Below are 20,596 nucleotides of genomic sequence, written 5' to 3'. Positions count from 1 at the left end.
CGTGGCGCTCTAGTGTGGGCTTCCGGGCTCCCGGTTTGGTCTCTGCCTGCTCCTTTCTCTTCGGCCCACTTCAGGCCGTGGTCCCGACCTTTCCCCCCTGCCCTGCCGCTTCCCCCCCCCGGAGGGTGGTCACTGCAGACTCCGACCTCTTGATCCCGGGGTGTTGGAGGCGGAACCCGAGCGGGCTCGGAGACCCCTGCAAGGATCTAGTTTCGGCCCTGCGCTTGCCCGCGGAATGGACTCCGGGTCCGACCAGGGGTATCCTGAAGGGGCCTTCAGACCCCTCCCCTAACCCAGGCTCGAGGCTTGGTCCGCAGACTCCTCCTCCCCGCGCGGCCTAGGGTTTGAGCCTAACCCAGGCTGGCCTTTCTCCTGACCCCCGGGTCTCCCCTCGGCGCCACTGGTGGTGGTTAAGGGGGACGGGCTCTGAGATAATTGGGCCCGGGTGGCAGGAAGGGACGCAAGTTAGGGCCGCAGACCCCCTACGTGTATTGTTGTAACGATGGAGCCGTTCCAGCCCGGGGGATGGGCCAGGCCAAACTGACAGTACAAATGCCCGGCTGCTCCTCGGTCCGGCCCGAGAGTCTATGTGTTTTAGTTCCGGGTGCAGGTGGCCTGGTGTGGAGCTGGGATGGGAATTGCCTGAGCCAGCCCCCGTCGAGGCGGCGTTGGCAGCCTTCCAGCTTCCCTCCTCCATGCCCTTGAAAAGGAGGAGCGTTTCACCCGTTGGTGGCGGTGGCGGCGGCTTGCAAGGTGGCAGGTTTGAGGTTGCAGAGGTGGGGCAGTGCCAGCCAAAAATAACCATGGAGCGCTGGGGTGGCTGGGATCCGGGAGGGCAGCCGCCGACCTGACTGGCTGCTCTTCTTGTCAGCCCAGTTCTCTGGCCAGGAGCAGCAAATGAGAAGAAGCTAGGCCTTAGCTCAAAAAAAAGCTGGCATCCTTGGCTTGGTTTCCTCCACATTGCCTTTTCTTTCATTGTGCAGAGCAGAGCCTCCCAAAGCATAATTGTGGCCCTTAGCTTCTTTAAACAACCTGTTTGCTGGAGTCTCAAAGAACTAGAGACAATCGAAGAGAAATGGGCCCTAGATCCCTGGCTGAGAAGAGGACATCTGGTATTTCCAATATCTCACCTGCCTAGGATGTGTTAAAGGAGAGATGATGATCTTTATTATTGCTTTGTGTGTGGTGCTTTATAGCTCTCATACTTGTCATCTCCTTTGCCAGGCTGGGAGGTGTTATTTCCATTTTCTCAGCATGGTAACCAAGACCTAGAGTGACTTGTTTAAGTTCACAAGGCTAGTAAGTGGCAACACTGGGATTTATTTCAGGGTTTTCTGCCAGATGTCTCACTTCCCAGGTCCCTTGGAAGGGACTTATAAAATGCTCTTAATGCCCATAAGGCATTTAACACAGCCCGCAGTGTTACCTGGAATCTTTTTTTTTTTTTTTTTTTTTAAAGATGACCAGTAAGGGGATCTTAACCCTTGACTTGGTGTTATCAGCACCATGCTCACCCAAGTGAGCCACAGGCCGGCCCTACCTGGAACCTTTTTAATGTTGTTAATGAAAAGCTGCCTTTAGTACCTCATGTGGGCCCAAACCTGTGCTAGGCATTTAACTTACAGGAGAGACATACTTAATGCTCACAGAATCTTGCAAGAGAGGACTAGTCCCTTGTGGCAAAAGGAAACCAAAGGTTAGAATAGTTTAATAACTTGCCCAGAGGCACACAGCTAGAAGTGGCATTACCATAATTCAGACTGACATCTATCTGCTTCTGAAGCTGTGCTCTTTCTACTCATGTGAACATGTGTGGACATAAGAATCTTCTAGATCCTAGGAGGAAGTCTTTGGCCTGGTGTAGAGGACCCTGTCCTCCTGCTCTGGTGCTTTGTCTGCCCAGTGAGGATCGGCAGGGCCATGCTTCCCTGCGGGAGGGCATGTATTCTGGCCAATGGAGTGTCTTGTGGGTCAATTAGTGAGATGTGAGATACTACTTTCAGTCCATAGCTTGGGCACCTGACTCGGGGTAATTGCAGGAAAACTGAAACATTAGTCAGCTGATCATAAAAACAACAAATCTAAGCTCTTGGGAAGCTGTCGGTGATTTTACACAGTGTTTATTTCCAAGGCTTGCTGGGGACCAGACTTCCCAGGTAGATAGAGGAAGACACCTGCTAGTGGGGAGACAGAGGGCAGTGACTTTCTTAGGAACATGGAGAAGCTTCCAGGGGTTTGGTCAGATATGCCTTGCTGTCCTGCTCAACCAGGGGGAGCCATTGCCTGCTGCTTTTCTCTTGATAGACCCTGTTGATGAGATGGGGCAGCCTCGATGGGTTTGTTCAAAATGTACTTAGTCAGGCAAGCCCAGGACTGACCATGACTGGAGGTTGGCTGTGGCCAAATAATATGTTGGGAAGAAGGCTGGCCACGGTCTCTGGCACAGCCTTCCCATGGAGGCAATGTCAGAGGTTTGGGTGTGGATGAAACAGGGAGCTGGCCTCACATAGCCATCTTTCTCAGCAGGTGGCTTATCCAGCCTGGCAATTTCCTGTGGTGGCTATAAGTCCCCACTGAACAGGAATAATGAGGTGGGGGCTTTTTGGCCTGCTTCCCAGTGCATACGAGCCTGCCTGACAGCTAACCCTCTGGCTATTCCTGAGATGAGCATAGGAAAGTGTACTGGAGAAGCAGAGCTAGAGGGGACAGTAATGGTACCACTGGATAAAGGTGAGGTACCTGGCATGGCACTGCAGGTGATCTGAAGAGTGCTGTATGGGCCTAGGGCAAGAAACTTGGATACTCTGAGGACCCTGGCATCCTTACATATGCCGAAACCAAACGTGAACCAGCAAGCACTGGATAGACCCCCTGGGCTAACATCTACTTGGCTAGACCCTCAGGTGGGGTATTGCAGGGGTGTGAGACCCTGTGTGCTTCTTTGTCCAAGAGCTGGTTTTCTCATTTCTGCTGTGACTTCTCACACTGGCTTGTGGTCTTTATTCCCTTGAGTGGGAATAAACTTTCAGCTTCTCAAACTTGAGGGCTTTAACCCCTCACTCCAGTATGTTAGCTTCGTGCCAAGAGCCCTTTGACCTCTGGTTTACAGAGCATTCGCTTCATGGGACCCCACGGCAGGAGAGCATTGAGCATAAGAGGTTTCCCTTCCTCCCGGTCCTCGGTCTCCCTGTGATGTTGCTCACTATCCCTGCCCTGCATTCCTGCCTCAGCATCTGGGCCCTGGCTCACTCAGTTCCCCGTCCCGGGTGCTAAGGCCACCAGGCCACTGATGCTCTGTTGGGAAGCAGCCATTTCTTTGTTCACTGGCAGAGAAGGATGTTACCCATTGTCTGCTGTTTGACCAGCATGACCTCAAGAGTTTTTCTTCTCTTCATAAACCCTGGGGAGGGGCCACCGCACACAGAAGAATGGGCCCTTCTTCAGGAGCACCTGGGCTGCCCCACACAGCCCTGTGGCTGGAGGTGGCTGGTTGTGTTAAATGGGCTTTCCATTTCTCGTGGCCTAGATGCATCACTGTAAGCGATACCGCTCCCCTGAGCCAGACCCATACCTGAGCTACCGATGGAAGAGGAGGAGGTCTTACAGTCGGGAGCATGAAGGGAGACTGCGATACCCATCCAGAAGGGAGCCTCCACCCCGGAGATCTCGGTCCAGAAGGTGAGAGGGAAGTAGGGAGGAAGGAAGGGCTGCCTTCCTCAGCTGGGCTAGCGAGATTATCCAGAGTTTCTGGCAGCCGCAGACTCCTTGAGGTGACTCGACCTCAGCCCAGCAGCCCCTGGGTCCCTGCCCTGTACTTTTTGGGCTCCTCCCCTAACCTCCCTGCATTCCCTGGCCTTAAGCTAGCTATGGTTCTTGTCCCCCCTTCTTCTTACACGTTCCCTCATTTTCTAGGCCAGAATCTCCCCTGCTAACCACCTGAGCCTTTCTCAGTGGGGATTAGCAATCTAACCTCAGCCCTGGAAAGGTTGGTCCCTGGTCCTGTCTCAGCCCCCAGGCCAAAGTTACAGTTGTAGCAGGCACAGAGAACTCTGGAGTGTTGGAATCTGCAGAGGCCCTCCCCAGTGCCTGTTCCCCTGTTCCCTACCTTCTGTAGCACTGGCAGGATGCTGTTATTAGCCAAGGTTCTAGAGGGCAGGCTTAGTACCTTCTCACCTTCCCTTCCCCTGCCTGCTTCCCACCAGTCTGGATTCTTTTGCTTCAATAGGCTCTCCCTGTGAGCACTTTGCAGGAGCTCTACCACAGGCCTCTTGCCAGCTAGCAGAGACCCGGCTGGTGGGAGCAAGGTTCCCACGTGACCAGTGTTCCCCTCCCCCACTTGGCAGCCATGACCGCCTACCCTATCAGAGGAGATACCGGGAGCGTCGTGACAGTGATACATACCGGTGTGAAGAGCGGAGCCCATCCTTCGGAGAGGACTGCTATGGATCTTCACGATCACATCATCACCGGCGGTCACGGGAGAGGGGGCTCTACCGGACCCGCAAGCATGCCCACCACTGCCACAAACGCCGCACCAGGTCTTGTAGCAGCGCCTCCTCGGTGAGTGGTGGCCAGAGTGTGCTGGCTGGGGCTTAAAGGCCTCATCTCTTTCTAGCCTCTCTCAGGCTGGCTGGTCTGGGTGAGTACTGCCAACCCTGTGCACATGCGCTGGTGTGCGTGCATGTGTGTGTGTGTGTATGTGTTGTCTTGTCCAGGTGCAGGGCTGAGCAGGGGCATCCAGCTCCTCTGTCTTCTGGCCCCTTGCCTGTGGCAACTCTAGGGGCTCTGGCTCCGGCGCTGGCTGGTTCCCAGCCTGTCTGTGTCTACACACTGCTTCAGACACAGGACACAAGGTGCAAGTGGCTGGGGACACTTCTTAGGGATCCTAATAGGGTTGTCAGTATGTTATTTAGAGCTTTATGGCCTGGTCCTTCCCACTCAGAAGTTTCCCCATGTAGCCAGGTGCTCTGACTGGTATGGACTGCATCCACCTCTGCTGTCTCATCTCCACACCCTCCCACAAAGGCCTGGAGGCTGGAGTGCCGCATGGGAGGGGAGGATTTGTTTGTCAGTCACCTCAGATTGGGAGCTTCCCATCTGACCTCCAGCCAGGCCCTCTTCAGCCTAGCCTCTCCATGAGGGGCAATCACGGTGAGGAGGGGCAGCTGCCTCTGTGATGGGGCATGTGAAAACTGGCAAAAAGACCTGCAGCCCCAGGCCTTGTCGAGTTGGAGGCCACATGGCAAGAGCAGGGCCTAGCCAGTGTTCCTAGCATGGACAGATCTCTGCTGAGACCAGGAGCCCACACTGCACTCAGTCCCCTGGGGAAGGAAAGCCAGTTTGGATTTCTGAGACTCTGTGCTGTCGTCTCTTCTTCTTCCCCATCCTCTTCCCTGCCTTCCTTCCTCCTCCCTCTGGCCATGAGGCTCCTGAGGAGCAGTGGAGGGGCTAGACATCTTCTCTGCCCAGCTCTCTGTGACTTCTTTGAGGGGCAATGGGTTAAGGCTTGACTCTGCAGGTGAGTCCAGCATGGCCTGGTGGCCTCCCTGCACACTGCCACACACTGCCACAGGATGGCAGTGCAAATCTGTGGCTCTGCTTCTTCTCTTTTTGGTGCCCTCTGTTGTCATAAGGTTTGGGATGGGCCTGGCCTGTGAGCAGCATGAGTGCCAAAGCCAGGGCAGGAGTTGGCATGGGGCCTATGTGGGCCATTGTGGTAGGAGGCCTGGAGGTTGACCAGCTCAGAGGATCCCAGGCTCCTTTCCTGCTTGAGGCTGGTGGCAGGAGGGCTGCTGACGGAAGGCTGTTTCCGGTAGTGATGGTTAAATCTGGCCAAGGATGCTGTCTGGGGGCAGGTAGCAGCTTGGCTCTGAGTGGCAGCTGTCAGGCATGTACAAGGCTGTGTGGGCAAACAGAGGCAGGCAAGGACAGACTGGGCATTCTGCAGCTGAAGCCAGCGTAGGCCTCTGACCAGTCTGGATGGTCAGACCCAGCCTGGGCCATCTGCCTTCTTGCGCCGTTCTCACTTCGTCTTCAGCTTTGGCCAAAGCCACCATGGGAGGGCCCGGGAGGGGGAGACTCGGAGGAGGAGGGAGTCAGCGCTGTGGCTCTCTTCACGGCCTGGTCCCTCAGCAGCAGAGGCCGGTCGTCTTTCTGAGAGTTTGCAGCACTTCTCTTATAGATAATGTCCGAGTTTTCTTTACATACCTGTAGCTGTTTTTACTTTTCTGTTTTTGAAGTCAGCTTGTGTCTTGACGTGTCCCTTGCAATATCCCTATCGTTATATATGCTGTGTGCCTTATGAAATGCTGGGATCTGGAAAATCCAACCAACCAACCCACCGGCTCCTCACCGTCTCCACCTCTGCCTTTGACTGACACCTCAATCTGTCAATCGGAACCGCCTACCATGCGATTGGTCGGATGGCGTTTCGGGGGGCGGTGCATGCAGAGAAGCCAACAGAGCAGTAAGCGCAGCAGCCGGAGTGTGGAAGATGACAAGGAGGGCCACCTGGTGTGCCGGATCGGCGATTGGCTCCAAGAGCGATGTACAGCCACCTTTCGTAAAACTTTACCTCTCTACTTTCTACCCCCCTTGTTAGACGAAATCTCTCCTGCCTGGAGGGGCCTCTAGTGCGCGTGGTGCCTTAGCGGGGCCACCAGTAATTGCCTGAATGACACAACACTAGCAACTTCTGTTTTTAAGAGTGTAGCAGTGAGAAAGAAACCTTTTTTGTTTTGAGAATTTGAATGCTGTGAACTTGCAGGAGCTGCCAACTCTCTGCCCTCTGGACTCTCATGCCCAGCTTCTTTTCTCTCCTAGATGAGATCGTGGGGAACCTGGGCGAAGGCACCTTTGGCAAGGTGGTGGAGTGCTTGGACCATGCCAGGTGAGCAAGCTGGGGTGGTATAGCTGGCTCTGGATGTGATCTTCCTAGGAAGAGCTAGCTTGAGGTTCTTGAAGGTGGTGGGTTAACTTTTTTCTTTTTGGTGGGTAGCACCCAAATTGGGTCTGACCTATACATGTTGGGGTTTTGCTGATTCCCTGGAATAAGGGAGAAATTCTTGGGGTTCTGTAGGCATGTGGCATCCCTTCCGAGGATTGCCAGTGAATGATTCTGCCCCAATTTCCCCACTTTTCTAGGGCTGTGGCGCTAGATATGACAACAGAGCCAAGGCCCTGGCTCCTCTGTGGCCTGAAGCTGCTTCCTGTGATCTTTGTTAGGTCCTTGGCCTGGCAGGAGTTGGGAGTGCTGCTAAGCACAGCCCAAGCATGAGCCCTCACCCCCTGGGTATTTGTCTGAGAGACTGTCCAGGTCCTAGTTAAGAGAAACAAGACCCTAGGCTTTTTCACCAAGCAGGTCACTGCCTTCTCCAGTGTAGCATGTGCTCTCTGCTGAGTGTGCTCAAGGAGAGAAGGAGTATACCTTCCTCCCTCTCAGGCCTAACAGTGCAACACTTTTACCTCCTTATCCTTCCTCAAGACTAGAACCCATGTTTCTTCCCCAGTAGCTCTGGGTTGGGGAGGCTACCTCCTGAGAGCCAATTGCTTTCCTGCCTTAATGGCCCTCAAGCTGGTTTGCACTTTAACTACAAAGTGCTAGTATCCTCGTTAGAACCATGTGCTGCCCATACATGGTCCTCTAACTGTTTTAGAGATGAAGAAACATGCTCAGGGTTTGCCTGTATCATGCCACGCTGTTAATGGCAGAGCTGGGTTCTGCTGTGCTGCAGTGCTCCCACATTAAGAGGGGTGCTCAGAAAGGGCAGTTAGACCCAGGAGTCTAGCCATCCCTGTGGCCATAAGATAAAGTAGTAGTGGTGACTGAGAGGAACCTTCCCTTTGCTCCCAGTTCCTGTTTAAACACCCCTTGGACCCTGTGTGGCACAAGAGGTAAGGGATAGTACCAATGTATTTAGGGCCGTGTGCAGACTGTACTGTGACTGGATGAAGATGTGGCAGATCCGAGAGCTGTGATACAAGAGGGCAGCTAAACTGTCCGTGCTGTGCCACTTTGAGTAGCTGGAGGGAAAACGAGCCTCTGAAGTTGCTAAGGGGCAGGCACAGGGTCCTAAATGGAGTCAGGGTCACTGGGGATTGTTATGCAGAGGCAGAATTCAACTCAGTGAAAGGAAGGGTCTTATACTCAGAGCCATACAAACCTGGCAGAGACCACCTTTGGAAGTGATGAGCTCCCTGTGTTGAGGATTAGAATGCCAGGGAGGGATCCTGTTCTAAGAGGAGGCCAGAGTATGTGGCCTTTCCTCTGAGAACCTTTCCTGCTCTGAAATCTGGAAAACTGGGACAGGGAGAGAAAAGCAGGTTATTCTCTACAAGATGCCTTTGCCCTGGGGCCTGTGAGCCTTTCCTTAGGCACCAAGGCCGGCCTTCCTGGGGCCCCAGAAGACACAACCTTGTGGCCCAACGCTCTCTCACTCCAGTTCCCCACAAGGCATCTCAACTCTAGCTGTCTCTTCCTGACAGGGCCTGGCAGCCGAGCTTCAGCAGAAGTCTTCCTTCTCTGCTTATTTGCATCCTGCAAATGGCCTACTGCGGTGGGGTTGGAGGTGGGAGGTGCAGAGCAGGGACTGTTAAAATCCTCACTTAGGGCTGGCTGGTTTTTTAGCTCAGTTGGTTAGAGCATAGTGTGGTGTTATAACACCAAGGTTAAGGGTTTGAATCCCTGTGATGGCCAGCCAGCAGAAAAAAAAGGAATAAAATCCTCACTGGACACTTAACAAGGGTCCCTGGCACTCTGTGGTCACTGATAAAAGCTGTGGCCAGTAAGCAGGCAGGTAGGTGGGCCCGGAGAGGGATGTAGTAAAGGAAGTGGCCCTGGACCTCAACAGTGAGAGGACCCCATTGCTGGCATCCTTACCTCTTGCTAGGCCTTCACTTCATCCTGGAACCTCCATCCCAGGGGAAGCTGTTTGCTTCATCCTGGAACTCCCATCCCAGGGGGAGCTTTTTGCTGAGACTTGCACATGTGCCTAGGAAGGTCAAGACGTGTGGTGGGAGGGTTCTAGGTGGGGCAGCTGGGATCGGAGCTAACTGGCCTACAAGTTAAGTTACTGAGTGAGTTCTCGCCTGGTACTTATCAGCAGGATTGGCCTCTCCTTTGCCCACACTCTGCCCTGGGAGCTGGCAGTGTCTGAGAACATAAAAGCCTAAGGCTGGCAGGAAGGCTGAGGGTGTTAACTCACAGATGCCAGGGGAGTTTGCTGTTAGGTGGGCAAAGGTCCAGTGTTGCATGGGGCAGGCTGGGCATCAATATCTGCTCTCTCCAGGGCAGGCCATTCCTGGTATGTTGTTTGTCGGGAGTTGCAGGATTGGGGCGGAGGGTGGGGGAAGGGCTGGGCAGCTGCTGATGAGAACCTTTGCTTCCTTCCTGGGTCCCAGAGGGAAGTCTCAGGTTGCCCTGAAGATCATCCGCAACGTGGGCAAGTACCGGGAGGCTGCCCGGCTAGAAATCAATGTTCTTAAAAAAATCAAGGAGAAGGACAAAGAGAATAAGTTGTGAGTGTCTGCAAGGAGTGGGAGGGAAGCCTTCAGTGGGGACAGAGTCTACTCAAGCCCCATCTTCCTGGACCCCAAGGGCTTAGCAGTGTCCTATCACCTGTTTAGCACTTTGCTTTCAGCCTGCACTTAGAGCCAGGAGAGTTTGGCAAGTGAGTCTTGCTCGAAGGAGCCTTTGGACTTCAGTCCAGGCTCTACCCCAACTGGCTTTGTGTTCTGAGGCAGTTTTCCTAACTCTGCATTTGTGGGACCTCACTGGGTTGTGGTGAACATAAGATAGAAGCATGAAGCTGTCTGGGGCTCTCACATGGTGGGAGACATCCAAAGGAGAGCCTTTCTTTCTCTGGACAGACACTTCCTTTTGTCCAAGCACTGTGCTGAGATTGGGCAGATGGATGGATCCAGCACGAACACTCATGAACCTCAGGCAGAGGGGGGAGTCAAAAAAAGCAACACTAGTCCTGTGGAATGTACTGGCACTCTTCCTCAACAACTCTAAGGCAGGGCTTCTCCCCATATCATAAATGGGTGAGCTTGGAGAACTCAGATCAGAACCCTGGCGCAACCCCACAGCAGGAAATTCAGTCTTTGACCAGAGCTCATCTGGGTGAAGGCTGGTGGGATGTACTCTTGCCTTGAATTCTCTTTTTTCATGTGTATTTGCGTCCCGGTATGTGACCCAGTGGCCTAGGAGAGAGTGGGGACTGGCTTCATCTGAGAGTGGGGGGTGAGGCATCCCACCCAGCACAGAGCCTGAGCCCCACCCATCATTCTCCTCCAGCCTGTGCGTCTTGATGTCTGACTGGTTCAACTTCCACGGTCACATGTGCATCGCCTTTGAGCTCCTGGGCAAGAACACGTTTGAGTTCCTGAAGGAGAATAACTTCCAGCCTTACCCCCTACCACATGTCCGACATATGGCCTATCAGCTCTGCCACGCCCTTAGATGTAAGTGTCCACCTTCAATTGGAGCATGGGGCGGCCACACACCTGCGGCAAAGCTACCTGGTGATTTTGCTCTCCTCCATTCACTTCAGCACATTGCTAACCATTGTGCTGGGCCTGAAAGATATATCAGGGCCCCTGTGACTGAAAGGACTTCTGTCCTTAGGTAGGAATCTCAGTACGAGAATGGAAAGGCTAGAGTCCCCTCCAGGCACCTCCTGGGCCAGCCTCTGCCCCCAGACACTCAGGAAGAAAACAGGAAAGAGCTGCTCTAGAATTGGCCCAGCTACCAACCCCAACGTCCACCTTTATGCATAGGATAAAAAGGTGGAAGCCTGACTTGACAGATCCCACCACAGGTCCTGCCCACATGGAGACCCTCTAAATATCATTCATCTGCCTGCCAGCCTTGAAGAGCATATTTGGTGGTGCCAGTGCTCAGCGCTACAGGATTTGCGATAGTCGGAGCCATACGTAAAGTCTCCTTGAAGAGAAGGTCAATAGACCTAGAACTAGAATGTGCAGTATCTGGATAGATGGAGAGGACATGGATGAGCATTCTAAGCAAGAGGAATGGCTCAGTGAAGCGCTAGAGACTGGCATATACTAAAACTCAGAGTGGAGAGAGGGCTCACATTGGGGAGTGGTGGGCCACATGGGTATGAGGATCTTGAGTGTCAGATGGGAGCTTTGAGCCTGAAAGTGATGAGTAGTGGGAAGGCACTGTTGGTGGGACAAGGGCTGGAAGGAAAATGCTTCCCTGTTCAGGGCTGATGGTGGAAGGCAAGGCTGGCTTCATGGTGTGTGACCTGTGCAGTCGCACAGGACCCTGTCTTGATTTAATCCTGTTGTCACCATCTTAACATTCTTCATAATTTTTGGACAAGAGGGCTGCATTTCATTTTGCAACGGGCCCTGCAAATTCTGTAGCTGGTGCTGGAGAGAGGGAACCACCCTGAGGCTGTTGCTGCAGCTTTGGTGAAAGACACGTGAGGAAGCCTGGTGTCTGCAGAAGAGAGATGGCAGTTTTCTAGATGGACAACTTCCCCTTTGCCACCCCCCTTCTAAAGTATCAGAACCTTCCAAGGCCTCAAGTACAGAGAACTCTTGAGAGAGAAGCCAGTGGGGAGGCAGGATTAGGTCCAGCTGCCTGCTGAAGTTGCAGTGTGAGCAGCTCTGGCAGTTGCTGGCTTTGAAGGAAGGGTCTGTGCTAGAGCTGGCTGGAGAGCCAGAGAGGAAGCCCAGGTTCTTAGTACCTGCTTCCCTCCCCCCCTCCCCTAGTTCTACATGAGAACCAGCTGACCCACACAGACTTGAAGCCAGAGAACATCCTGTTTGTGAATTCTGAGTTCGAAACCCTCTACAATGAGCACAAGGTAATGGTGGGGATGAGGGTGAGGCCTTGCTCCAGGGTGGGTTACCCGCTGGTACAGACTCCTGACCTGCCCACCCTTTCAGAGCTGTGAGGAGAAGTCGGTGAAGAACACCAGTATCCGAGTGGCTGACTTTGGCAGTGCCACCTTTGACCATGAGCATCATACCACCATTGTGGCCACCCGTCACTATCGCCCGCCTGAGGTGATCCTCGGTGAGTATATAGTCTGCAACCTTGTTACACCAGGCAGGTGTTGGGAGGGTATGAACAGAGGTGGTGGCATGCCTGTCTGTCTGCTTTCCAGGGTGGGCAGTGTCTTAGACCTAGGGGCCAGTATTGTGAGACACTTAAGGTTGATTTGGCCTTGTAGGGCCAGGTTTACTGAGAGAGGGCCTTCTGCTGGGGTTTGGGCAAGAGCCCTGCCAACCAGTGTGGCAGCTGCCCTGTGACCTTGAGGCTGGAGCACAGGGCTGGATCTCACAGCATCTCCTCATCTTGGCTTTCAGAGCTGGGCTGGGCACAGCCCTGTGACGTCTGGAGCATCGGCTGCATTCTGTTTGAGTACTACCGGGGCTTCACACTCTTCCAGGTACAGCCACCCCAATGCCCCATTACCCTGAGTGCTGCTACTCTGACAGGTTGCAGAGTGCTGGGGTGGGAAGTCCCTTGTGGCTGAGGAGACAGGTGTCTTCCACCCCATACCAGTCATCATGTTGTGAGATTCAGACTCTTCAGGGTTGTGAATGCTCAGAGAAAGGAAGAAGTCAGTGTACCTAGAGTACTCAGGGAGGAGTCTTGAGCTAGGCCATCAAGGATGGAGGGTTGGGGTGGCAGGAGTGAGCATTGTAGGCAAGGGACACAGCATGAGTGAGGGCATGGAGATGGGCTAGGACAGGGCACATTCTGGGGAGAGTGAAGAACCAACCAGAGAGGTGCAATCACAGCCAAGTCCCCCTGAAGGGCTGAGGAGTGTGAGCCTTACCCTGAGAGAACAGGCTGGTCTCATCTCTGGCCCAGGCTGGCAGGCTGCCACCAGGTCCTGCAGGCTGGGACTGCTGTTGCATTGGTAGGTTTGCATCTCTTGAGGCAGGGAGGGCACTTGCCCATCTTTCTCATCCCATGTTCTTGAGAGGGCTGAGGTTGGGACTGACCCCCACTTTCTCTGTCCCTGACTTCCTATAGACCCATGAAAACCGAGAGCACTTGGTGATGATGGAGAAGATCCTAGGACCCATCCCATCCCACATGATCCACCGTACCAGGTAAGGAGCCCCCTGTAGCTCCCTCAGGGCTGGTGGGAGGGAGGGGGCTTTCCCTTCTTAGCTCTGGGTCAACAGGGTACTAGAGATGGTCTTCCCTGGACATTCCATGACTCTTCCAGGTTCTAACAACCTTCTCTGCACACCCCTCTGAGTGACCTGGCAAGCCTGTTGCCCAGACTTTCCTCCTCTGCTATAAAATCAGTCAGGCCTGGAACCTTCTGCCTAGCTTTGCTATCATTCCATAGACTGCTGCTGTCCTGGATCTAGCCGGGAGCTGATCCTCTCACTAGAGGCTTGTCCCCCTACCACTCCCACCGTTTGACTCCCCCTCTCCCCACCTTAATTTCTCAGGAAGCAGAAATATTTCTACAAAGGGGGCCTGGTTTGGGATGAGAACAGTTCTGATGGCCGGTATGTGAAGGAGAACTGCAAACCTCTGAAGGTCAGTTTCTGGCTTCCCCCAGCTCAGCTCATGCCAAGGAGACCCCAGGCACTGGGCAAACATACAGCAGAGAGACAGGATGGGCAGCCTCCTCGTTCCAGCTCTATGGGAGGTGGCATTCAAGACTGCTAGTTGCTGGCAGTGGGGCTTCGTGTAAACTGCCCCAGAGGGGCCCTTAGCCCTACCTCTTCCCCACAAGGTTTCTATGAATGTAACTGGGGAGCACCAGAAGAGCCAGATGTCAGAGGCCCTGCTGCTTCCAGTCCTACCCTCTTTCAATTTTGGGAAGAACTAGGCAGGACTGAGGTGAGGGGGAGGGAAGACTAGACATGGCCAGGAAGCTTCTGTCAACTGCATTTGGTGCTCAGAACAAGTGAATTTTGCAGAGGTGATTTGTACTCACCTCTCAGGACTTTGCATGTGGGGGCAGAGGCACCAACCCAGCAAGACACCCACCCAGTAGCCTGACAAGTTCCAAGGAAAGGAGCTGCTCATTGTCCATGAGGGCAGAAATAGAGTCCTCCAAGGAGGCCTCACTGCCTCCTCGACCCAGTCTAGCAAGACATCCCAGAGGCAAGGGGTCCTACTGTGCTTCCCACAACCCTGCCATCACACTGAGGCACCTTGTGTCCCTGAGCAGAGTTACATGCTCCAAGACTCCCTGGAACATGTGCAGCTATTTGACCTGATGAGGCGGATGTTAGAATTTGACCCTGCCCAGCGCATCACACTGGCGGAGGCCCTGCTTCACCCCTTCTTTGCTGGCCTGACCCCTGAGGAGCGGTCCTTCCACACCAGCCGCAACCCAAGCAGATGACAGGCGCAGGCCACCACACAAAGAGATGGAGAGCGGGACTGGTCTGCCCAGCCCCTTTTCTCCAACCTCTACCACCGGGCCCCAGGGCCAGAGCCACCCAATGAACAGTGCAATGTGAAGGAAGGTGGGAGCCTGCAGGAGAGGAGACATGGTGCCCAGCTGCCAGAAGCACAGATTTGACCCAAGCTATTTATATGTTGTAAAGTTATAATAAAGTGTTTCTTACTGTTTGTAACCCCTGGTACCAGTGTGTCCATCTCCAGGCTCCTTGCCTTCTCCCTTCCCTGACCTTATTAATAAAGTCTTTCTTAGCATTTCAGCTTGTGGAGAGCTAAGTGTGAACTGGGCCAGGCACACACAAGCGCTAGCCAGTAAAAAGACCAGAAGATGGGACATCCTTCTGTGTCCAGGAGAAGAGCAGTTCCAGTTCCAAGATGAGGCTGAGGTGGCAGGCCTGCTAAGCAGCCCTAGTAGGCACCTGGGCCTTGTGCCTCTGCCCTGCTGGCTCCTGTATCTCTCAGCCCTGAGGAACCTGAGGGAAACAGCCCACAGCGGCTAGCCAGGTACGGTCTGGTTTTACCTATCCTGCCAGCACATCTGTCACTGGCTGGGACTTCAGGCTGCATCGGCTCAACTACTACAGTCTACTGAGGGTGTGAGGCAATCAGGGCAGGCTCCTATGCTAGAGGTGCCAGTACCTCACCACAGCCTACATAGCAATTCACCACACAGCACAGGACTCAGTCATTCAGCTTTATTTTAGTGCTGGTTTTTGGTTCCCCATGAGCTGCATGAGTGATAGGCTTGACCACCTAATGGGGGCCCCTTGGGCAATGGACACCAGACACTGTGGGCAGGATGCTTCTGAAAAGAGCTGAAGACAGAGAAATCACACTTATTTTTAATACCTCTGGGGAAGGCCCAGGCTGAGGGCAGAAAAAGGCCCTAGTGCCACCTATGAGAGAAGAGGGAGAGGCTTCAGCACAAACTCCCAGTGGCCCCTCAACAAGGCCAGCACCCCCGGGGCCAGTGTAACTGACTTGAGTGAGCAGTCTTCTGGGCCAGGGTTCTAGCTGACCTTCCACTGTACCTAATCAGGGGGCCCAACTGTGAACAAGCAGCCAGAACCTGTTTAATGGCTGACTACTAAAATGACTATTAGACTGCTCCTCAACTGTGGCTCTTCCTCTGAAAAGGGCAGCTTGGCCCTCAGAGTGAGCCAAGGCTCAGGGAGAATACACAGCACAAGGCTCACAGTCCCTGGCCTCCTCCCACTGCTGGAGACAATTTAACATTGGAGGGAGGATAGGAAAAGAGGGGCCAGCCCTCTGCCCTGCCTCATCTGCTCCTGGCTATTCTCCTAAAAGAAAAGTGATAAGCAGCCTGAAACCAGCGCTTACCCTGTGTCCACGATCCTTGGTGAATCCTTCCTCCTACCCTCCCCATAACCAGTGGGTGGGTACAGAGCTGAAGGAAGCCTGACGCCCTGAAAAAGGCTTTAAAGCACAAGTCCTTTGCAAGGGTCCCTGCCAAAGCTCCAGGGATGGCTCCTGTTCCACCAGCCTCCAGGGCCAGGCCTTGGAAGGTCCTGGGGCTTAGCACCTTAGGACCTGAGCAGCAGCGTGTTCCTATGGCTGAGCCCCACCAGCCAGCTCGTCCAGAACTAGCCTCATTTTGGCATCTTTGAGACAGGGCGTTGACCCAAAGCCTACTCATCTAAAGTGGACAATCTCAACGGGTTCAAAGCCCAGACACTAAGGGCTGGGTTGAGCCCAGGCAGGAGAAGGACATATGACCAGCTCTGGGATGACAGCTGCACAGAACCTTTTCAGGGGAAGGGCAAAGGGGCAGAAGGGTATGTATGGGCAAGGAGGTGGGGGAGTGGTGGCCTAGGACAGAAGCACCAGGGAGCCTCTTCTGGCTCAGCACCAGGCTCCCCAAGGGCCTCCCCAATACTGTACATTAAAGCTGCACCCCAAGGGGTCTGGCCCCAGACTAGGCAAAGACTCAGCCCCCAGGGGGGGGGGGGGGAGCACTGCTGGCAAGATGGGCACTGTGGTTCTATAGTAACATAACCTTATACTACCTGTGCTGAACACAACAGAAAAACCAGTATAAAAATCCCAATACAGTAATACCATCCTGATGCCACCCCCTTCCCTGCCTCTCAGAATGATGGAGTGGAAAGGAGGAAAGAACCCTTGGAAAAATGCCAGCATAAAACTTGGATCAGCTCAGGAGAATGGGTCAAAAGCCCCCAAATCAGCTTGTGGTGGGGCTAAGGGAAGGCCTGTCATAGCCCTCAAAATGAACAGAGCGCAAGTCTGCCCTCTGGTGGACAGCTACCGCGCAGCCGGTTCTACATGATTAGAGGAAGAGCTACCCTGCTAGGGGAAACCAGGGAGACAAAGCCACAAGCTCTGAAATAGAGCAGCCATAGGCCCCCGAAGAGGACCTGGCCCACCCCCAAGGCGCTTGCCCAGGCTCAGTGGCTGTAAACCTGAAACACAGTCTAAGAGCTGCCTATGTCTGTAAACAAAGCCCCACCTGGCTGCAAAGGGGGCTGAGCATAGAGATGCCTGGAGCAGCTGCATGCCCAGCCAGCCACCTGCCCTACACCCAGTGGGAAAGCCTCCCCTGGCTAAGGGCAGGTGACAGGTCAGTTTTAAGTATGTTCTGTTGTCTCACACAAGAAACAAACCCAAAAGAGAAAAACTTTAACAAAAACAGGGTCCATGAAGCTTCACATCCTTAAGGCGTTCGTCGTCAGGTTCAGTGTCAGGAGCAGCAGGGGACTGCAGCGTCCTGCCTGCCAAGGGCCCCTCTAGGCAGAGTGCAGTGGGATGACAAACTTGCAGCCAAAGGGGGAGTGGTAGTTGATGCCCACCTCCTGGAAGACCTGCTGGGGAATACCGATGTCACACAAATAGACACGGCCTGCATGCTCCCCCAGTGGCAGAGGCAGGCCCAATGCCAGTGACCACTTGGCATCGATGCCCTGTTCGACTTCATGCACAGGAGGGTCTATGCTGAGTACCGGTGCCCGGTTCTGGTTGGCCCAGGCCACAGCTGCCTTGTACCAGGGCTGATCCCGCAGGAAGGCATTCTCAGGGCAATCCAGGCAGTTGATGACAAGGTCCACAGGGCTAGTGGGAAGATCTGCAGAAGGAAAGAGCACAATGTGAAAATCCCTATGAACAGAGAGCAGCCCAGGCTGGGGACTAGAGCCCAGGTGGCCTCAAGAGTTGTTCTCCAGACACCACTCCAATGCCTCTCCAAAGGGTGGCCTTTTCAGGCTGGGCCAGGGCACAGGCCCTGGGACCTCCACAGCCTGGTTGGGCTGGGTGCTAGAAACCAAGGGCATGTCAGGCTAAAGGACGACTGCCCTCATGGAGCTCCTAGGCTGAAGCATTGTCCTGCTGAGTGTGCAGAGCTTCTCAGGGCACAGGCTCTCACCTCCTCTGCCTCACAGGCAAGCCTCTGTGCATGTGACTAATGCCCTGGGTACATCATGAGCTCTGGGAAAGCAGAGTCCACTGCAGAGTCAGTCCTCACAGGGAAGTCCTACTCAGGGCCCAACAGAAATAGGAGCCAACCGCCCCAAAAAGGGTAAGCCGGTGAAGACAGGCTTGCTTACTCTACTCTGGGCTCTACTATAGCTGCCCTGCCCTCTTCTCTGGCCCCTGATCATCTCATGAGAATGGGTCCTCCACTCAGCCCAACCTTAAGAATGGGGAAGGAACCTATCATTGTTCTTCAAGGCATTTGAAAAGGCTCCTCTGCTCTAAGCAGGACACTGGGACAGTATAAGAACAGGATGTCTAAACAAATTTGTTAATCTTGGACTAGCCTAACAGGTTAAACTGAGAATAGCAGAAATCAGACCAAACTCAAGGACTGTCATCCTCAGACTTGCCTCCTGAAGCAACTGGCATAAGAAGCCTTTTGGGCAGCCAGAAGCTTCCTGGAATGGGGCATCATGTACATCAGGCCCCCTTCCCTGCTCTCAGCCTAGAGTAAGACATTTCTCAATGAGAGACTCATGGCTTCCCTAATTAGAACATGCCACTATGTGGGTCATGAGGCTTTCAAGAGAATGGCATCCTATCTTCCGTGCACTCCCAAGAGCCTGGCCTGAGGCTTAGGAGACTGAGGTTCTCATCCAGACTCTGGCCCTGACTTGCTGTCTGCCCTCTGGCAAGGCCCTTTCTCCGGGCCCTATGTGCTCTGTCCACATCTCCCCCCACCCCACCCCGCCCTTCTCACTTAAACCCCCTCCAGTCAGACTTTGCCCCCACCACTCCACTGAAACTACTCCTGTCAAGCTCACCAGGGTCCTCCACACTGCTAAATCCTGTGGCTAATTCTCAATCGTTCTTTGAACTTAGCCTAGAGTGGCTTGCTGATGCAGCTGATCAAACACGCCTTTCTTCATTTGGTTTTAGGTCCCATACAGGGGTACTTCAAAAAGTTCATGGAGGAATAGAATTAAAAGGTGATATGAATCTTTCCATGAACTTTCTGAAGTAGCCTCATACTCTCCTGGTTTTCCTTCTCCCTCACTGACCACTCCTGCCTGTCTCCTTGACTGGGTTCTCAACTTATTGACTTCTAAACAAAGAGCTCAGTCTTCCACCTTCTCTACTCTTTTCCAAGGTGATGATATCCAGGCTCATCGTGGCTTAGATGTTACCTTCACACTTGTAACACTAAGTCAGATCTCTTCACATAACTCCAGATCCATACAACCTCTTGCCCAATCCACATGTCTACCTCAAACTGAGTTTCTGCTCGTCCTCCCCAAAGTCTCCCATTTTGGTGAGGGCACCTCAGTTACTCAGGCCAAAAACCTTGGAACCATTCTTAACTTTTTTTTTTTTTAACTCCCTACATTTAATCTGTGGACTCTATCTTCAAAACTGATTCAGAAACTAACCACTTTTCACTACCTCTGCCACTACCACTCTGTCTTAGCCACCATCATCTCTCTCTCTCCAGTTATTACCACAGCATCTTTTGTGTGTGTGTGTGGCTGGCCAGTTCGGGGACCTGAATCTTAGACCTTGTTAAAACACTGCACTCTAACCAACTGAGCTAACCAGCCAGCCCACAACAGCATCTTAATACATCTTTGTACTCCATGGTCTCCTCTCAAACAGCACTCAGACTGATAGTCTGAAACCTGAGTTGGAGTCTATCATTCCTCTGCTTATTCCTCCAATAACTCTCCATCTCAGCCAGATGGAGAAAACCCTTTTAAGTGACTCACAAGGCCCTTCATGACCTGACCCTGAAATGTCCAACTCTTCTACTCCCCATCCAACCCTCCAACACCCCTTATCTCCCTTCTATATTTTTCTCCATAACACTTATGACCATCTGACCTAATGTGTTACATATCGGTGTGTTCCTCTCTCCTAACCAGAATATAAGCCCAATGGAATAATGGATTTTTAAAAAATCTGTTGCCCTATCCCCAGCATCAGGAACAGTACCTGTTCCACGAATATTTGTGAAATGTATAAATGGGTCTTCAGCTCTCCATCTGAAGAGTGAGAGAGGGAGAAGGGTGGAGGAATGGGAAGTAGGCCAAGTCAACAAGAGTATTTCCTGGCAGTTCTAAGTTTAGAGGCAGAGCACTTTCTTTACACACGTGGTGCCTTTCCACCTGTTGCCACTGGGTGGCACCACCAGACCATCAAACTACCAAGGAGGGAAGAGGTCCAGCCCTGCGCAGGTGCTCACCTTTGAGGCTAGACACTTGTTGGCCTTGGGTCTTGCTGAAGAGAGACAGCTCATTGGTGATGGACTCCAGCATCTTGACAAAGTTGGGCAAGAAGAGGATGACCTGGACATCATGGTTAGCTAGGTGCCTTCCACAACTGATACCCTGAGCCCCCTTCACGTGGGGCCCACATAGCAGGGCCACTGTAGGCCTCTGGTGAACATTTTTGGGATTCAACCTGGCATAGAAGGTAAAGAAGCAGTATCAGCTACAGACTTGCCAATCCCTTGCACCCCACACCAGACAACTGCCTAGAGGCATCACCTGTTGCTCTCAAAGCTCTCTTCCACTGCTCACCAAGTCCCAGGCTCCAGAGGGGGACAAATTCCACTGCAGGCCAGACCTACAAGGTAGCATTCCCACTGTCCCACACTCCAGTGTTATTTTATCGCTAGGTTCTCCCACTAAGTAGATCACCCAGATCTCACTCCATACAACACTGTTACTGCTTTCT

General features: G+C 53.3%; 2 protein-coding genes across 2 annotated transcripts in view; one reads left to right on the top strand and one right to left on the bottom strand.

Moving 5' to 3' along the window:
- Window positions 1-14,674, top strand: part of CLK3 (CDC-like kinase 3) — a 16,156-nt gene extending 1,482 nt beyond the window's left edge. Inside the window, 12 exon segments of the mRNA XM_008569640.1 lie at window positions 3,527-3,678; window positions 4,344-4,560; window positions 6,451-6,547; window positions 6,823-6,889; window positions 9,400-9,516; window positions 10,298-10,464; window positions 11,743-11,837; window positions 11,920-12,049; window positions 12,343-12,425; window positions 13,019-13,098; window positions 13,450-13,540; window positions 14,181-14,674. Coding sequence (XP_008567862.1) covers window positions 3,527-3,678; window positions 4,344-4,560; window positions 6,451-6,547; window positions 6,823-6,889; window positions 9,400-9,516; window positions 10,298-10,464; window positions 11,743-11,837; window positions 11,920-12,049; window positions 12,343-12,425; window positions 13,019-13,098; window positions 13,450-13,540; window positions 14,181-14,357 — 1,473 coding nt within the window. The 3' untranslated portion in view covers window positions 14,358-14,674.
- Window positions 14,675-15,096: 422 nt separating this feature from the next.
- EDC3 (enhancer of mRNA decapping 3) overlaps window positions 15,097-20,596 on the bottom strand; it is a 51,987-nt gene continuing 46,487 nt past the window's right edge. The window contains exons 6-7 of the mRNA XM_008569639.1: window positions 20,103-20,320; window positions 15,097-17,516 (exon numbers count right to left, since the gene is read on the bottom strand). Of these exons, the coding sequence (XP_008567861.1) occupies window positions 17,182-17,516; window positions 20,103-20,320 (553 nt within the window). The 3' untranslated portion in view covers window positions 15,097-17,181. The remainder of the gene's footprint in view (window positions 17,517-20,102; window positions 20,321-20,596) is intronic.

Source organism: Galeopterus variegatus, unplaced genomic scaffold (genome assembly GCF_000696425.1).
Source record: "Galeopterus variegatus unplaced genomic scaffold, G_variegatus-3.0.2 Scaffold522, whole genome shotgun sequence".
Taxonomy (NCBI): Eukaryota; Metazoa; Chordata; class Mammalia; order Dermoptera; family Cynocephalidae; genus Galeopterus; species Galeopterus variegatus.
The sequence above is the reverse complement of the archived record's forward strand: the minus strand, read 5'-3'. Positions and strand labels throughout refer to the sequence as shown.